The 19,780-nt window shown below is 32.5% G+C and overlaps 1 protein-coding gene across 1 annotated transcript in view; it reads left to right on the forward strand.

Annotated features, from left to right (window-relative positions):
- Positions 1 to 545: 545 nt before the first annotated feature.
- Positions 546 to 19,780, forward strand: part of SHOC1 (shortage in chiasmata 1) — a 59,557-nt gene continuing 40,322 nt past the window's right edge. Inside the window, 8 exon segments of the mRNA XM_019749524.3 lie at positions 546 to 590; positions 2,886 to 3,009; positions 6,948 to 7,035; positions 10,062 to 10,246; positions 15,691 to 15,838; positions 16,043 to 16,154; positions 17,968 to 18,115; positions 19,089 to 19,199. Of these exon segments, the coding sequence (XP_019605083.3) occupies positions 546 to 590; positions 2,886 to 3,009; positions 6,948 to 7,035; positions 10,062 to 10,246; positions 15,691 to 15,838; positions 16,043 to 16,154; positions 17,968 to 18,115; positions 19,089 to 19,199 (961 nt within the window).

The following is a 19,780-nucleotide window of genomic DNA, read 5'->3' on the forward strand; positions in this document are numbered from 1 at the left end:
CAAAATGATCACATTAAATATATATCAATTTACCAATTAGACATTGCATGAATTAAACAGTGTGAAAAATATATGAATCATTTTATATCAACATATTATTTTCATTTTAGATGTAAATCAGTAATAAGTTATGTTTATAGTTAATTTTTTATCATTCAAAGCCTTTTATTTTTTTCAGTTTCATTTTTATTGTGGTAAAATATACATAACATATAATTTATCACTTTAACTATTTTAAAGTGTACAATTCAGTGGCATTTAACACATTTACACTGTTGTGCAACCATATACCGTTATATAGTTCTATAACATGTTCATTGCTCCAAAAGGAAATCCTGTTAAGCGGTCACTTCCCATTCTACACTCCTCCTGGACCCTGGAAAACACTAATCTTCTCTCTGTCAGAGCCTTTTTTAAAGTGAATGAACCAAAGTTTTGTGATTAAGAATGATTTTCTGCTCCTTGCTTACTATTTTACCAAGATTTAATTTTAATTTTTATATTTCCAGATGTTGAAATTTGTACTGCTTTCAAAGAAAGAAGATATGTTTTCAACGTTCAAATATTGTGCAATAGACTACTTATATGAGGTAGGGTGTTACCGGATCACTACCTATTTACTAAGAATTATGATATAAAAAGTGTTATCTACATTCCCTATGTGATTATGATAATTTTACTGTTGTCCTTAGGTTAATCCTTACTCTAACTGCTGTGAGGTTCATTTAAAATTCTTTCCTACTTTTAACATACCTTAAAAATGCCACTTTTGGAAGGAAATTACGGGCAATTTAACATGAAGTTAAAGGGGTCAAGAAAAAAAAAAGGAAATTCTTGGCAAGTTTGGGCTGCTTTTATGAACAATCTTGAGTGATCTTTATTGAAAGGAGGTGGGGGAAAGCAATAAAATAACAATAACAGCTTGTATTGACCACTTACTGTGGGCCAGATACTTTGCTCTTTTTATGGATTAGATCATTTGATCGTTTGCTCTTTTGATGGATTATGTCATTTGATTATCATAACTACTTCTTGAGGTAGATACTATTATTACACAAGTTTTACAACTTTACAGTTAGGAAACTGATGTCTAGAGAAGTTAAATAGCTTGTGCAAAGCTGAGACTCAATCCAGGAACATTGTTAAGTAATTGGAGTGCTTGTCATACAATAGTTCATTGTTCTTATGATCTTAATTGACAAGTTAAATTTTAGTTTTTTATATAACCTTAACCCTATCTACCAGGAAAAAAATTACTCCAATGTAACTAAAACTGTTACATTTTACAGAAAACAAGAAATATAGGCATCTTCAGGTTTTATTATTCCCTCATAAGTGAGAGAAGCAAATGTGTCATTATAATGTGTATATGGTAGAGGATCAGAAGTCATTTTTACACAAATATATTTATGAATATATTGGCCACTTGCAAAATTAATCAATACTCAAACATCCTCAAACTTTTATCCTTGTCCAATGTATCTTAGTTTCTTGCTCATGTACCACACCTCATGATATAGTACAAATATGATACTAATCAATGGTAAATCTTGCAACAATGCAGGGTTTTTAAAAATTCATGAAAACAATATTGAAGAACCACTCAAGTAACAGGTAAAGCTATTATCAAATGAGGATCTTGCAAAATTAGATCAGTTAACAAACAAGGAGAGAATGGTTTGAATATCAAAGGGGTGGGAGATGCCTTGGGAAAATTTGATTAAATCCTCAAATATTTTCTAAAAATATCTTCTTTGTGATCAAAGGTGAAGTAATGATTAAAACCATGTATATCATCATATAATACAATTTGTGGGAAAAATATGACAAAAAAAGCTATGATAAGCTAATGATAAGCAAAATTTTGTTAGGTATAAAATTTAATTTTTATAATCTTATTTCATTGTTCTAGATAAAGTACCAATCAAACTGTTTTTCCTTCTTACTATGAACCTTTGATCCTCATTTTATATAAGTTACTTTAATGGACCTTTTCTTTGTACCACGTATTTTTGGATAATGAGGACCTCTTCGATAATGTGTTTTAACACCTTTAGCAAACATAAAACTCTTGGGAAATAATGCAAGAAACTATCATTTGTCCAAGTACATAAAAATAATGAATTCTGTGGGAAGTTGAGAGTCACAGAGAAAACTTCATAGAGGACCTATTGCTTAAGACAAGCCTTGAAAGATGAATAGGATTTTCATAGCTAGAAAATAGTAGTGGGGCATTTTTCAGATGCACACTGTAGACCATGGTGTTGATAAGGAAGTGACTGCTAAATGTTAAGGGGGTAGTGAGATCTATTTAAAGAGAACAGTTAGTATTAGAGAATAATGGGAGATAAAGATGAAAAGTAAAGACAGAATCAAACTATATAGAACTTTGATTTATAAGTTTACTTAACTGATTTAACATCCTCTTAAACAGTTTTATATGTTAGGTTTTTTAAATTAGAAATACATTTTATGGTTGTCAGAAGTGAAATAATGCAAAGACAGAAAACAAAAGTTAAGACAACTATATAATACTAAGTGAAAAGAAAAGCACACTGTTAAGTGGTATATAAATGATGTGATCCCATTTTTGGTCAAACACACACACACACACACACACACACACACACGCACATTTTAGCGTAACCTAGAAAACAAGTCTATAGGAAAATACACCAAACAATTACTGGTATCACTAGAGACCTTGACTTTCTCAGTACATAATTCTGTGTTATTTGATATTTTATAAGGAGCATATATTACCTTTAAATAAAAATATTATAAATTTAAAAGAATAGAGAATTTTAATATTCTGAATATTGATAAATAAATGTTAAATCTATTAAATATATTAAAAGATTTTATAATGTTACTTTCTTACATAGACTGTAGTTAGAAAGAAGTTCTGCAGAGATGCTTTTTTGCTTCGAATCCCTTCATGTTTATATCGAGATGGAAATTGTCATGCAGACGTTATTGATAATAAATTTAGGATGCCATGGATGAGAGGTATGTTTTATTTCTCAAAAATCTATTTTAAAAATGATTTCAGAGCTAAGCACAGTAAATTATTAAGAAAATGCAGTGTTTTTCTTATTAAATAAAACACATTGCATTTATTCATTTTTATGACAGAATTTAGGTGACAAACGAAAGAATTAGAAAGCTTATACTAGATATGAATAGAATAAAAGATATGTAGGTGATGAAGTCTTAAAATATTCTAACATTATAAATATTTGTTCTATTATAATACGATGTTGCTCAACTATAGAAGAGCTAATTTAAGTTGTGATGATACACTGACTATAAAACTATTTTAAAATGTATATATACAAAATATCATCTTTTGCTTTTGTCATGTCATGGACTTAAGACGCCTCCATGGACAGACAAGTCAAGTAAGTCAACATTTATTTAGCATGCATTATGTAGCAGGCATTGTTAGAGGTGCTAAGGACAGAGTTACTGATAAGACATAGAACTAATCCCTGCCCTCAATGGGTTTTCAGTCTGGTAAGGAGGATGCAGCAATAAAACCGTTAAACAAACAAACTGATGTGTGGTACTGATAAATGTATAGAGAGGACACAATAGTATAATGTGATATGAAACTTCAGGAGTAGGGAGTGCTTTTTCCTAAGATGATTGGGGAAGGGCTTCTATGAAGAGGTGGACATTTGAATTGAGATCTGAATGATGAGAAGGCAACAACCATAAGAAGGTATGGGGGAAGTCTTCCAAACAAATGCAAAGTTCCTGACTCAGGAATAAACTTGATATGTGTAAGGGCCAGAAAATTAGGCCTTTGTGACTGATTGATGAAAAAGGGGAGATCTGAAAAGTAGGCAGTTTCTGAACGATATAAGGCTTTGCAGGTCATAATATGGAGTTTGTTTGTTTGTTTATATTATGGCTAATGTGGTAAGTCACTGGGCAGTTTTAAGAGGGGGAGTGACATTACCTGATTTATGCTTTAAAAAAAGTCATTCTGGTTGTTTGGAGAATGGGAAGGGTAGGAATAAGGAGGCAAGAGTAGAGACAGGAAAGTCAATCAGGAAGGTATTGTAGTGGTTCAGAATCTGCAGTGCTGGGTGAATCTACACTCTGCATTAAGATGATGGTGGCAGGGGCGGCTGGATGGCTCAGTTGGTTAGAGCGTGAGCTCTCAAATATAAGGTTGCCAGTTCAATTCCTGCATGGGATGGTGGGCTGCGCCCCCTGCAACTAAAGATTGAAAATGGCAACTGGACTTCGAGCTGAGCTGTGCCCTCCACAACTAAATTGAAGGACAATGACTTGGAGCTGATGGGCCCTGGAAAACACACTATTCCGCAATATTCTCCAATAAAAAAATTTTTTTAATTGCTAAAAGAAAAAAAAGATGATGGTGGCTTGGAGTAGGCTTATAATAATGGAGATGTGAGAAGTGGTTGAAATTGGGATTATTTCAGAGGTCTAGCCAATAGTGGAAGGGTTAAAAAAATAGGAGAATAAAGATTTTCTTTTTATTGTTATTTCTTCTTTATATTTTAAAGGTTTTTGACCTGAACAGCTGGGTGGATGGCAGTGCTATTTCCTAAGACAGGGAATGGCTCATGGGAAGCCAATTTGTAGCTGGAGTCAATATCTCTGCTTTGATTAGGTTAAAATGCCTGTTAGGCGTCTGAATGGACACATCAACAAGACAACTGGTAATATTAATCTTGAGCACCGTTGGACTTTCAAACTGGAGTCAACAATACGTAGATTGCACATAAACACATGGAACTGGATGAAGTTACTGAGAGCATGAGTGTAGATAAAGAGAGAGCCTAGGACAGAACCTTGGACCGCTCCAACCGTTAAAAGGTTGATATAGAAGGAGGAACCACCTAAGAAGACAAGTGAGATAGGAAACCCAGATGAGTATGGTGCTGTAGAATTCTAAGGAAGAAAGTGTTTCAAGAAGGAAGAATTAGTCAAAAATATTTATCCCTGTTAAGTCAAGTAATCCGAGGTCAAGCAATTTGTCTCTGTTAAGTCAAGTAATATGAGGTCAAGTAAAAGGTCAAGTAATATGAGGATAGTGAGTTGACCATTAGTGTGACTAAATGTAGGTCATTGATGACCTTGGTAAGAGTAGTTTCATGAGACTATTGGATAAGAAAGCTTGATTCGAGTATGTTGAGAAGAGAATGAGAAGTGGGATGTGAAATGGTGAATATAGACAACTCTTTTGAGGAATTTTGCTATGAAAGAAAATAGAAAAATGAGGTGCTAGCTGAAGGGAGAAGTGGGGTAGAGAGAGTTTTTTCAGATGTATGATTTTTTGAAAAACATGTGTGATAAAGAGACTTTGAAATGTTTGTTAGCCAATGGAAATGATTTGGGTAAAAAGAAAATGATGATGCAGGAAAGAAAAGGTATAACTTAGTAAAAGGGTAAGTAAAAGTATCAAGAGCACAATTAGAGGAACTGATATTAGATAGGAGCCAGGATAGTTCTTCCATTGTGATAGGAAGGCAGGGTTTGTAGGTACTTATCCCAGTGAGATGGTAGAATTGATGGTAGAAGATGAAGTAGTTCTTCTCTATTTATATCAATTTTCTATGTGGCGGCAAGGTCATAGACTGAGAGTGGGTAGGGGGATGAGTATTGAAAATTTGAGGGAGGAGAGTATTAAATAGTTGTCTTCAAGAATGAGAAAGCCAGTTTTACTAGGAAGGTACAATATTATCATCTGTCAGTGTTGGACGCCCTTTTGAAACTTATAGTCATAATTTGAAATGAGTTCATTCAGCATAGCTGGGTGATTTTTTTTCCCAATAATTTTCAGCTGTTCTAGTGTACTTACACAAAGTGCAGAGTAGGGGTTTTCCTAAGTTAGTACAAGGGAAAGAGAGGCAAGGGAATCAAGAGTCTTTTAAGTGAATGGCTATGGGACTGGCCACAGAATCTAAACTGCATGAGAAAGAAAGTGAGGACGTGAGGGAGGATGAATACCGTCGAAATGGAAGAGTCAATGCATTGAAGGTCTCAGTCAGGTTGGAAATAGATAAAGAATAGCTTTCATCAAACTGCTTCTCTAAGAGTACAGAAGGAAAAAAATGAGATTATAATTTCTTCCTACTTATTTTTCTTTACTTCTTTTTAAAAGTAATAATAACAACCAAAATTTATTAGGCTCTTATGTCAGGCACTGTTCCAAGCAATTTACATGTCTCATTACATTTAATCTTTACAACAACACTATGAAACAGAGGTACAAAGAGATTAAGATTATACAGTTAATAAGTAGCGGTACAAATGTTAAAATCTAGGCAGGGTGATTCCAGAACCTGTCTTCTTAACCACTAAACTTTCATGTTTTTTTCAGTGAGGCACAGACTCAGATGATAAGTGATTTGTTCAGGGAACAAAACTAGTAAGAAGTAACAGTGGTGGTAGAATACAGGTCTTTTGACTCTTCACTCAGTTGCTTCTTCTGATACTAGTATATAACATGGTCCCTCTCCTTAAGGAACCAATGGTCTAATTTGGGAGACAAACTACATAAAATTTTTAAATATAACTGTATATGATTAAGTACCAGAGTGAGTGCTACTGACAACATTATGGCCCTTCAAGGGGAATATATCAGAGTAAACTGGAATGGTTAATAAAGGCTTTATGAGGAATAATATGAACTGTTGAACAAGACTATCTGGGATGGTAGTACTGTATAAGTGAAAGAGAGGCTGTAAAAATGAGGATGGTATGTTCAGGTGATATTGTTCTAACTGTAGTTAAGGGATTTGGGGGGTTGTAATAAGGAAAATGATTATTTAAATATTTGGAAACTTTGGAAAAATTACATTGTGAACAAATAAAGATAACACCATAATGTAAAAAGTGAATATTTGGCTTCATTGTATTAAGTGTAAAATAAAATTCTAGAAGCTAATGTTTACCATTCTCCTTTCTAGTCTCAGCTCTTTCAGTTCGAGGAATGACAGATAGCTCAATCTTGGATCACTGGAAAGCAAGTCTCTTTGTGGAGGAGTTCCTTGAGAAGTATGTGTCAAATTTTCCCTTTACATTTAGAAGATAAACAGTAAGTTCTCCAGACAACTAAAGAGAGAATATCCTTTCCTTTATAGCCCTGAAAATTGTGGAACTGCCTTACTAGCCATGAATTTCTAATCTCCAGACTTTTTGTGTATTTAAGCCACTATTAATTTTAAATTAATAGTCTCATGCAGTAAAATTTAATTTTTAATAGACTTTATTTTTTATAGCAGGTTTGGTTCACAGCAAAATTGAGCAGAAGGTACAGAGATTTCCCATATTAAAATTTAATTTTAAATGATTGAGGAGCTACTAGTTTTGTTACCTAATAGAATTTAATAAACATTGTGATCATTAGCACTACCTAGATTTCCTAAATCTTGCTTTTCCTCTCTGTCTCACCTCTTTTTATTGCTTGTTTCTATTTTTGTTACTTCTTAATATTGATTTTAAGGCCTCAATTCTTTTACTTATTTGTTGATATACTATGTTTTAACATACATGGGAATTTTCTGCCATGTGTTCCTAAAAAACCTTGTGTTCTACAAAATTGCACACTAAAAATAACAGGGCACACAGGAAAATTAGCTTCTGTAGTCCAAGCTATGCAATTTGCAACAGAGCACTAACACAAATAATTACTATTCTAATTTTTTTTCAAGTTGTACATTTTATTTTATTTTATTTTTATTAGCTTCAGGTGTACAAGACAAAGTGATGCTTAGACGTTTATCATTTATATCCCTCCCACTGTTCTAATTTTTAAAAAACCATCAGCTAGGTTAAAAGACATTAAATTCCTAACAAATAAGTACACATTAGAGTAAATACATATAAGACTTCGGGAAAAATGATGATAGCTTGATGGACAGGCTAAAGGAAGGGTTGAAGCTATTGTATTATGGAGACAAAATGCAAAAAAATCAGGGAGAACCATAAGCTTCCTCGCTTCTAGGACAGAGCATATAGCCAAATGGAGCAAGAGGAAAAACATATATGTTCATAGTCTCTATTCTCCTGTGGTTTGCTGCATTCAGATGAGCACAGTTGAATGCAGGATGTTGCACATATATTTATTCCTATATGCCACATAACAACTATGTGAGCTCAATATTACTATCCCAATATTATATATGAAAAACTAAGACTCAGATTCAGTAATTTGCCCATGGTCATGCAACTAGTCAATAGTTGGACCTAGTATTCAAACCCTCAAACCCCAGTCTGAATGACTTCAAACTCTACACTCTTTTGTTTGGTTTGGTTTGTGTAACAGCTTTATAGAGATATAATTTATATCCGTATAATTCACCCATTTAAAATGACCAGTTCAGTAGTTTTTAGCATATTCACAACCATCACTACAATCAATTTTAGAGCACTTTCATCAACACAAAAAGAATCAGTGTTCTTATGAGTAATGTGGAGCTGGATGAGTTGAAATATTTTGTCTTGTACTTTGTATTTTCTTCAAGACTAAAGGAGAAACTTTAGAGTTTTTTCTATATATGATTTTTAAGATATGGCATATTCATTTTTTTCTCCAATTACATTGGGGAATTATATTGATTTTGGTTCTTTAAATCTGTATAGGGAATTAACAAGGCTAAAATATTTTAGGATATCAGAAAAAAGGTATATGGTATTAGGGTGTGTTGCTAAATTGCCAATAATATATTTATCTGTTGGAAAATTAATTAGAAAGATCTCTTGTACGTCCCAATATCCCAATAGTATAGACAATGGCAGATACACCTGGATCGATTAGGAAACAGACAAGGGATGGGCAAGGTCAAGAGAGGCAAAAAAAAAGTGCCCAGGACTAGCAACAGCAGGAACTTACCACTCGACGCCTGAAAGAACAAAGGGACTGAGCAGAAACCGACCCACTTAAGAACTGCAGCTATAGGAGAGGGGCTATCTGCTGAAAGATGGTAGAAGAATGCAGCCACCTCCAAACTGTGGCCCAGGAGGGAAAGATTTGGGCAGAATAATATCTTGTCTCTCTTCCCACCTATGATCTCCTGCCTGTGCTTCCCATTGGCTAAACCCGACCAGAAGCCAGAGGGCAAGGGAGCCCTTGGTTCTTAGAGATCAGCCTCCCGGGTTGAAGAACAGAATATAAAAGGTTGGATAATGATATGGAAAAGCAGACATTGGATATCCAGCACAAGGGACAATTTGGCGATACATGGCCAAGTCCAAAAATATGTGTATCTTTAACTCATCATTTCCATTTTTAAGAAAAGTATTTTGAGAAAACAATTAGACAAGTGCACAAAAATATCCTTTGCATTATAATAGAAAACAATTACAACAAATTTAAATTTTCAACAATAGGGAACTACCGTGTTTCCTTGAAAATTAGACCTAGTGGACAATCAGTTCTAATGCATCTTTTGGAGCAAAAATTAAGACACAGTTTTATATTACATTATATTATATTATATTATATTATATTATATTATATTATATTATATTATATTATTATTATATTATAAAGACCTAGTCTTATTTTACTATAAGTAAAATATATAGTAAAATATATATTATTATATATCAATATATTAATAATTACTATATATTACTATATAGTAAAATAAGACCGGGTCTTATATTAACTTTTGCTTCAAAAGACGCATTAGAGCTGATTGTCCAGCTAGGTCTTATTTTCGGGGAAACATGGTAATTGAATAAATTATGATTTACCAATACAATGAGATCTTGTTCATCCATTTAAAATGAAATGAACATACATTGATTAACATATAAATGTATTCATGCTTTATTGTTTAGCAGAGAAGAATAGGTTACAGAATACTATGTACAGGAATCCACTTTTGTTTAAAAATACTCAAAATAATTGCAAAAACACAGTTTTTGAATTTATTTCTTGAGTGGTAGGGCTATGGGTAATTTTTCTCTGAATCTGTTGGAATTTGGTAATTTTTCTACAGTGAATATATCACATCTGTTAATAAAGATGTTTTAAAATAGGCATACATAAAATCAGTAATTTTATAATGTCCTAGAAAAACAGTTACAGGAATGGTGACCCAGATTAACTGTGAATTTGAGGATGTTGTTCCAAGTTCAAACCCAAACTCCCAAAATGAAGTTGAAGAAGCCCTTTTACACACTTACAAGGACTACAGTGAAGTCTTTACACCCATCAGCTGTTTAGAAAAATGTCCATTACTTCAAGCAAAGAACCAAGGTAAAATATTTGTTTCCTTTGTTAGAAAACATTTCTTACTAATATACAGATTTTCATTCCAGTGAGTTTGTTTTATTAATTTTTAAAATTTTATTACATATATCCATCTGCAAAATTATAATTCTAAGCTTTGCCACATTAGGGAAATATTTTCTCTTTCATATTAATCCTACTTCTGTAAATTAAGTTGTTTTTGGAGTTTAAGACTGCTGGGCCTCAAAATAGCCTCAGAGATTTGATCATAGTGTGCTTAGTATATTGCTGTAATAATATTAGCATCTATGTACAGATCTGACGACCCAGCAATCTGGTATAACATTAAATTAGTAGATAACTAAACAATGCTTATATCTTATTTTCCAAAATATCCTAAAGATTTTCAACTTCATGTCATGTATGTGAAACCATAAATCAAGGGAAAGATGGAATAATTTCAGTATTAGGTCAAGAAATTCACCTAGTTTTTACAAATTTACCATAAGTAATAACTAAAAGTATTTTTATCCGTAATACATTTCAAATCTCTCATGTTATTAGAGGGTGCTGAATTCTTCCAACTGTATAAAAACTTGCTGAGGACTACCTTTCTTGTATGTAAAACAGCCTATTCCCTTTTCAAATTAAAAAACTTAAGGCTCTATTATATCATTGCTATTATTATTTCAAATAAGCTATAGCTTGAGCATGAAAAATAAACTGGTTTTTTTACTGCTGTTTTTATGTAGATACATTAATTGCATATAAAATTTTTAGTGTTGGCAAATAGGTGTGTGAGGCTATATAGAGAGTTAAATCCCTCTTACAGTTTCAGAAGAAAGAGAAAGTGATTGCATTAAAGACTAAACTTGAGAGCCTGTTATAGTAGGAAGAGCCTGAATTTGGAATCAGAAGATTTGATCATAGTCCAAATCCACTCTTAAAAAGTGGTACAAATTTGAGACAGTTATTTAAAATTTCATGGTTTTTAGTTGTCTTCTATACTTTCTTTTGATTTATTCTTCTAATTTCTTATAAAAATTTTCTTGGGATCAAATATATATATGTACATGTAAAGAGATGGTTTGTAAAAATTAACAGGCTACCCAAATGTAGCTATTATTATTAATATGGCAAACTAGAAGCTACTACTGGTAAATTTCATAATATCTATCATCAGCTAGAATCAGAAGCTGCTTTACAATTCAGTGAATGAAAATAGGCTTGAATTTCCCAAAGAAACACTCTCGTAGACATAGAGAACAAACTGATAGTTGCCAGATAGGAAGGAGATTGGGGGGCTGGGTGAAAAAGGTGAAAGGATTAAGAAGTACAAATTAGTACAAATGGGCAATTATACAAAAAAGTCATGGGACGTAAAGTACAGCATAGGGAATATAGGCAATAATATTGTAGTAACTATGTATCGTGCCAGGTGGGTACTGGATTTATTGGGTAGGGGTATTACTTTGTAAATTTTATAAATATCTAACCGCTATGCTATACACCTGAAACCTAATATATGTCAACTGTAATTGAAAAATAAAAATAATTAAGAAAAAAATACATATGAATTGTTCATATCCTACATTTTCTTAGGGGTTCTGTATCATTAGATTTCCTTCCTTTTTAAGGCTTAACAATATTCATATATATATGTGTATATATATATGTATATGTGTATATATATATATCCATATTTTTTTATTCATTTGTCAACAGACACTTAGGTTGTTCCCCTGCCTTGGATTGTGAATAATGCTGCAGAGAACATGGGAGTACAGATACCTCTTTGAGATAGTGATTTCGTTGGCCATCTCTTTCTTCCTTTATATCTATTTTTTCTCACCGTGCTGACTCGGACCTCCAGTACATTGTTCAATAGAAGCAGTGATAGTTGCCATCCTTGTCTTGTTTCTGACAGTAAAGGAAATCGTTAATGTTTCCCCATTAAAAATGATATAAATATAATTTCAGTGCTTGCATCCTTCTCAATGGTGAAATATTAGAAGAATTTACTTTATTGGGTTGAGGCAGCTTCCTTTTGTTCTGAATTTGCTAAGAGCTTTTGATCATGAATGAGGATTGAATTTTATTAATGTTTTTCTACAACTATGAAGATATCTACATCTTAAGTATATAGAATGTCCCTTTACTAAAATGTATAACCCTATAATCTAAATGTAATTTTTTTATATTGTGATAATACTATATATGCATTACATTCTTTTTAAATATTAACATTAACTTGGGAACATTTCACCGTATTCTTAAGTTTTCTTCAAAAGCATGGCTTTTAATGACTGCAGTTTTTAATCTTATTTATGTAGCATACATTTCCCAATTTGTTTTTAATTTCAAATGTGTACATAAATGTATGTTTCTATTTCCAATTATTTCCTTAAAGTGAATCTCTGGAAATGGAGTTATTTGATACAAGTTCTTTTGTTTTTTGTTTTTTTAGCTATATGTTCACTAGCATGGTGTGTAAATACCCTGTTCACACCAGGGTATATTTATTGATGTTGTAGTAATATATTTATCCAATATGATGGGCAAAAAATTACTATATTTTTACTTGCATTTTAAGAATTACTCGTGCTTAGTGCTCATTTGCATATTTTTGTTTTGTGAAATGATTCTCTTTTGTCTATTTTTCTATTTTATGTTTACCTTTATATATCAAAGATATCAATAACCCCACATATATTTAGTTTAAACTTAACCAGACCTGTCAATGTTTTCCTCTATGGTTTCTTTCTTTTATACATATAAAATTCTTCCTTGAATTAGATAAATATTTATCCATGTTTGCCTTAAGATTTTATTTAAGATTTTGGTATATGCTTAAAAATAAGAATTTTGGGAAAAAAATAGTTTTTTCCAAATGTTTTGGCAGTTGTCCCAATATCATTTAGGGAATAGTCTTTTCTTTCCCTACTGATTAGAGAAATGCCATTTACATCATATGCCAAATCCTTATCCACATTAGAGTTTGTTTCTGGATTTTCTATTATGTTCTTTGATTTGCTTATTATTGTGTCATTATCATACAGTTTTAGTATAATTATTAACTATTTAATATAATTATAACCTGTATTAATAGTCTCCCCTTTTGTTATTTTTTTCCTACTTTTATATCTATAGTCTTCCAGATTTATTTTATAATGTTTTCCAAGTTTTAAAACAGATCTTTTGAGAAATTTAACATTATTGGGACCTTTTAGTATTTTTACTGTAGTCTTTTTAGCCAGGTAAGCTTCGAACTTGCCTTTTCTTTAAGTTTTTTTTAAATGATCCTCATTAAAGTTTTATGATTTCCTCCGTATACTTTCTGCCCATTTTTGTTATATTTATTCCCAAGTGTTTATATATTTGTAGCCATCATGAATGAGTTTTTCCATTAATTTTTGACTCAGTTTTTATACAGAGAGGGTTCCAAAAAAGTGTATACACATTTTAATAAAGGAAAAAACTGTATTAAAATTACGCTGATGTAACCACTTTGAGCACCTCTTGTAATTGCAGAAGTCAAACATGACTTGTCTTTATCTTTTATTATTGGTATATGTTGAGTATTGCAATTTTAATACAGCTTTTTCCTTTCTTAAAATGTGAATGCATTTTTTTGGCATCCTCTGTACACTTGAAAACCATTGATTTTATAATTTTTTTACCAGATTCCTTAGGAACTCTTTTGTTTTCATTTAGTTATCTTGGGTTTTCTAGGAAGACAGAAGTACCTTCTGCAATTAATAAACCTGTCTTCTTTCCTATCAGTATATCTCTTTTTTTCTGCTCCTTTCCTAAGTTAACTAACCAAAATTGATTTCTCTTGACAGTTTAACACTTCTCTACAATTGAGGAAAACAGTCTCCTCACATCTATGTTGATACATATAATAAAGTTAAGAACTCCAGGGAACGGTGTATAGCCATAAGAATATAAGGAAGTAGCACCCTTGGTTAAACAAACAAACAAACAAACAAACAAACAAACAAACAAACCCCTTTATATGGTTAGAAACAACATGAATTGTGATGTGATGCTGCCATCTAGTGGCTTCATCAAAAAAGGGTAGTTAGAAAATAATATCTCTACAGACTCCCAGAAATACCAGGATGAACCTGTAGGAGGGGAAGATGGCCAGAAAGTCTGTGTTTGGAAGTGGAATGTATAAATGGGAATCTAAACAAATGCTGTTTGCATTTTTACTATTAATATAACTTCATTAATACTTACAAAATGGATGTACAAATGAACCATCTTTAAATTTTTTCAGATAAGCCCTGCTTAGACATGGAACTGATAGCTAGCTTTCTTTGGTGTCTCATGGGAAGCTCTGGGTCACAAGATTGTCAAGAACTTAACAGGTTCGGACAAACAACCTCTTAGGAGGCTAGTTTATATAACAAGTTCTCTGTTGACATTTCAAGTTAGCACCAGGCACAGGGATGGTCCCTGGCTGGCTGCTTTGTATCACATATTTATTAGGCACATGCACACCAGTGGTGTAGGTGGCCATGGGAGACATCACTCCATGCTGTCCCTCTCTTGTATCATTCTAAAATTACTTAGCTGAAATACCACTGCCCAGCACAAGATACCATTGCTCCCCTTCAAGGTGGCTTTTGCTTTGGGGAGCTTGGCTTTCTGAGTAGTTCCTCATGTGAGTTTATATTTTCCTTATTCTCTTTCCACTGAAGAGCTTTTTGAAGACTGGAGCCAGGTTTTGTTTCTTCCCTTGGCTTAGAAACTGTTAAAGCCCTGGCACAGTTAGCTAAGATTCTAAAGTAACCCAAACATGATAGGGTAGGGATAGAGAGGAGAATGTTATTCCAGCAATTAACTGTCAGCAGTAGTGTTTCCTAATAGGTAAGATATATCACACTTCTCAAGATACTTTGCTATATAACTTTCATTGTAATTAATTTTATAACAAACATGTTTGAATAACCTTAGAATGCTAGCATCCGAGTTGGTCTCACTTGTAGGCTTTGCAGACCATCTCCATTCCCTACATGTCAGAGTCTTCGGGATGAATTGGAGAGCTGAAGAGGCAAAATGATGCAGAGAAGAAAAGATCAGAGTCATCAAAAGTCAAGTGCTTTTATTTCTTTACAATTTTGCTTAAGCTACCCCTGGCTATTTTGAAGCAGATGGCCACAAGAGATTTTCCTCCATTGATTAAACTAATATATGTTGAAAACATATGATCTGTTATAACTCTTTCTGGTTATTTGGTTACTACTCAGTGTACTAAGCAACATTAAAATGTATTGAGCTTTTACCTATGTACCAGTACTACGCTACGTGCTTTATATGCACAGCACAGCAAAGAACTAAAGAATGAAAAATGTGTTCGAAAACCCCAACTTTATCTCATGACTGACTACAATAACTGTGTAGATCTTTTTGTATAACTTTCAGATGTTTTCTTATTCCTTTATACTTCTTATTTCTTTCAGATTTGTTTATTGATGAAGAAATAGTTTTTGCCTATAAAAGTCACCTACCAACCTTGCATACTCTGTTGAGTAGGCTAAAACTGTTTTTGCTGAAGGACCCCCTTTTAGATTTCAAAGAACAGGCCTTCACAGAAGCTAATTTTTTCAGGTACTTAATTGCCCAATATTATAAATATTTTTAAGAAGAGAAAATATTCTTTATATGCTCACAAGTCTAGATCTCATCAATAATAATATTTTATCATTGCTCTACCTCAACTCTAATTTTAATCATTACATATTTTGATTGGCTACATTGGGTATGTAACTTGCTGTTAGTAAACACTGATTTAATGTTTTATTTTTTGTTAAGTGAACATTTCCCTTTTCAAGGAGGTCGGAAAGGTCTTGTGAAAGAAGCTTTTTACGTGGATAAAGAGAACTTTTGTCAGGAGAAGCTAGAAGATACAGTAGGTTTAAATGATGTTATAATACTTGCTTTCAGTAAGATTTTTATTAAAGTAGTAAAGAACACTTTTAAAAATTTTAGCAGTCAATATACATTGACTATTGTCAAATTAAAAAGACTTGATAATGGATTGCACGTGTATCGGTTAAGAAACCAAATTTACTTCTAAGAAAGTGGTTCTAAACCTTGGCAACATGTTGGAATTACTTGGGGAGTTTTAATAAAATATTAAAGTCTGCGTCCTACCAAGATATATTCTGATTTAATTGGTCTGGTATGAAACCCGGGTATATGGAGTTATTGTTTGGGTTTTTTTAGTTAAAATTTATTGGGGTGATAATGGTTAGTATAAAGTGACATAGTTTTCAAGTGTACAATTCCGTAATATATCATCTATATATCACATTGTGTATTCACCACCCAGAGTCAGTTCTCCTTCCGTCACCATATATTTGACCCCGTTTACCCTCTGGTAACGACTAAATTATTGTCTGTGTCTGTGAGTTTTTGTTTCTTTGTTTGTCTTGTTCCTTTGTTGCTTTCAGTTTTATATTATCCCACATAGCAGTGAAATCACGTGGTTCTTAACTTTTTCTTAAGTGTGACTTATTTCACTTAGCATAATAATCTCATAGACTGTTATCTGTCACCGTGTACCAAAACTAACTCAAAATGGAACAAAGACCTAAACATAAGACCTGAAACAATAAGCTGCATAGAAGATGAAATAGTGCCATTTATGATGGTATAGGGAGTTTTAAAACCTCTCCCAATGATTTTAATCATTATACCTGGTATAGGACATTAAATGACCATGTTCTAATATAAAAACTGGAGACTAGAGCTAGAAATGTCAATTTGTGAGTTATACACAAAACAGATAATACTTGAACTATAATAGAAATGATCTCATTGGAAGAGTAAAAATAAGAATGGTCTGAGACTGCATTTTAGGTGCTGCCAGTGATTAAAGAAGATACATGTTAAAGGTAGCCCCTGTTTTTTAGCATACAGTTCCAATAGCACACAAAATTGTTTTATGATGTTAGTATGTAAAAAATTCTAGCAGTTGAGAGTGAAAACAACTTTTTGCAATTTAACAAGTTCAAAAAACTAGACCCACATAGATTAGATGCTTTTACAGTTACTATTAATATAAGCATTTTTTGAAAACAATGGGAAATGTTTTATATTTGGGGCTGTTTTTAAAACATTCGAAGGAGATTATATAGATATAGATGTCCTAAGGCATTCATAGGATTTCCTTACAATTAAATATTTTACCACATGTGGTAAAAAATATTAATTTGCCTATTAACACCTTTTCTCCATTCTCCCTCTTCCTCCCCAGTTAACTCTTGAGAGTTGTACACATAGTAAATACAGTCTCACTTGTAGAGAAATCCAATTCTGTAGGAATGAAAGAGAAACATTTCAAGGAGTGCAGTGAAGATCCATTCCATTCAATCTACCCCTTGTTATTTCTCCCCATTCACCATCTCTCATCTGCTGCAGTGATTGTTTATAATTTAGAATTTTTAAAATTTGTTATTAGCCCAGCAGAAGATATTCCTGCACTGAGGGATAGTGTACATCACGAATGTAATCAGTGGCCGTAAAGGACATTACTTGGAACTGCTTGTAATATAATATATTTTTGGCTGCTACACTTCTGTTTTTTCAAATGTATGCATAGCATTAAAAATTTTGAGTGTACACTTAGTTTAAAATTTGGTACACCAATTAAACAAATATATCTGTTTGTGAATTCAAGAATCTTTATTTGGAAAACCTCACTAAAAGGTTGTTTTGCTTATATATTACTTCAGCCGTCAATTTTGCCGGAGTGTGAATTCTTAATATCTACAAGCCTCAAACAAGTTGATATTCCATCACTTTCAGAGCCAAAGGAGTCATTAAACTTAATGCCAGAAATAATAAATTATGTAGATGAAAGTGAAGAGCTTCTCAAAAGAGGTGGGAATTAATTTAAAGATCTATTACTTGTATAAACTACTTAATAATGTTTGTTATAAAAATTCTTGTTCATTAAACTTTTTCTGAACCTCCAGGTTTTTAAAAAATGTTCTGCATGTTATATGACGAAATCTCAGGATTTCATGAGATTTCTACTGATGCGACTCTTTTCTCATTGTCTTACTCTTTATTTGCTTACAAGCTTAAAACATCTCTGAAATTAATCTATTTCAAAATAATTACACAAATAAAGCTAAGACACCTATGACTATATGAAAATTTTTAGGTTGTTTTCTTATATACAATGACAAAGCACTAACGTCTTCTATACTGACTTTAGTTAGGTATGGAGAAGCTCAGAGTAAGTTTATGATTCATGGAATCAGATGGGAGAGTCATGCCCTAAAATTTAGATGGTTTCATCCCAGTTAGATTTAGTAAATATTGTTTAATTCTTTTTAGTGACAATTTGAACCCAAGTATTTAACTACTCCCTCATAAATTTCAGTTGAAATGATTAAAGACATGTAATATTAGGGAGGAGTGAAGGGGGATTTGTGATATCCATTGAGAACAGAGATGCTAGCTATCAATAGGCCACAGATCTGAAAGAATTCTTGTTGACAAGATTAAATCAAGAGAATTACTAATCAGCCTACACATGAAAGCAAGAGAATGAAAAGCCAACCAGAGTAAGTTAATCAAATTCATACCAGAACTTGAAAGTATACCAGAGCTCAAAATTGCAGGGTGGCCGAGGGGCTTGTTAGCAGCAGATGCAAATTTATGAATGCTAACTCGAAAGACAAGTGACTTTCCTGCATGACTGTGTTATTATACTCCCAGCCTTCACTTGGCTCCAATGGTGGACTAAGTAAAACAGAGTCATTGCCATAGACGAGTGAATACGATTCCAAAAATCTAATTTAATAGCACGTTGCCTGATAGTAGGCTTTCTTCCTTTTCTTTTCAGATCTTACTACCAAGCATGGAATTGAGGATATAAAATGCAGCTCCACAGAGATTTTGGCCACTCAAAGCCAATATCAACCAGAACGCAGTGAACCAGAGTACAGTGAACCAGGTGGACATTTTGAATAAATCATTGAGTTCATCAGAGGTTACCTACATATGATGTTAAAGTACAATGCATTCACATAGAAAGTCTAGTAGGGGACAGTTTTCATGTTTCAAATTTTATTATTGCGATCCAAGTTATGATTTTTTTCTCTTATCTGTCCCTTTACATTTTTTATTATCATTAACTCATTATTCTTTGAGCATCAAAACTAGATAATATACAGAGAGTTACAAAGATTGAAGAAGAAAAATGGAAGAAATAGCATTGATACTAAAAGTAGAAATCTTATAACTCAGTAAATAAAATTTTATGTTTTAGCTCAGTATTAGCAGTCTTGCTAATCCTTATTACATTTTTATAAATTTAACTTTTCAATCCCCCAAAGGAATCTTATTATTGTCAGTATTATAATTCTGTCAAATTTGGAATCTTAGAATCATCTTTTGTTCCAGTGTAATGCCAAATAGTATTGTTTCTTAACTATGCTGATGATATGGTTATTAATTACATTTATAATTGGATCACATTGATCATCTATTTGGAAGTTTATTTCTTTATGAAAGTGATAGAAACATACTGACTAC

Source organism: Rhinolophus sinicus, chromosome 16 (genome assembly GCF_057876585.1).
Source record: "Rhinolophus sinicus isolate RSI-liver-muscle chromosome 16, RSI-T2T, whole genome shotgun sequence".
Lineage (NCBI taxonomy): Eukaryota > Metazoa > Chordata > Mammalia > Chiroptera > Rhinolophidae > Rhinolophus > Rhinolophus sinicus.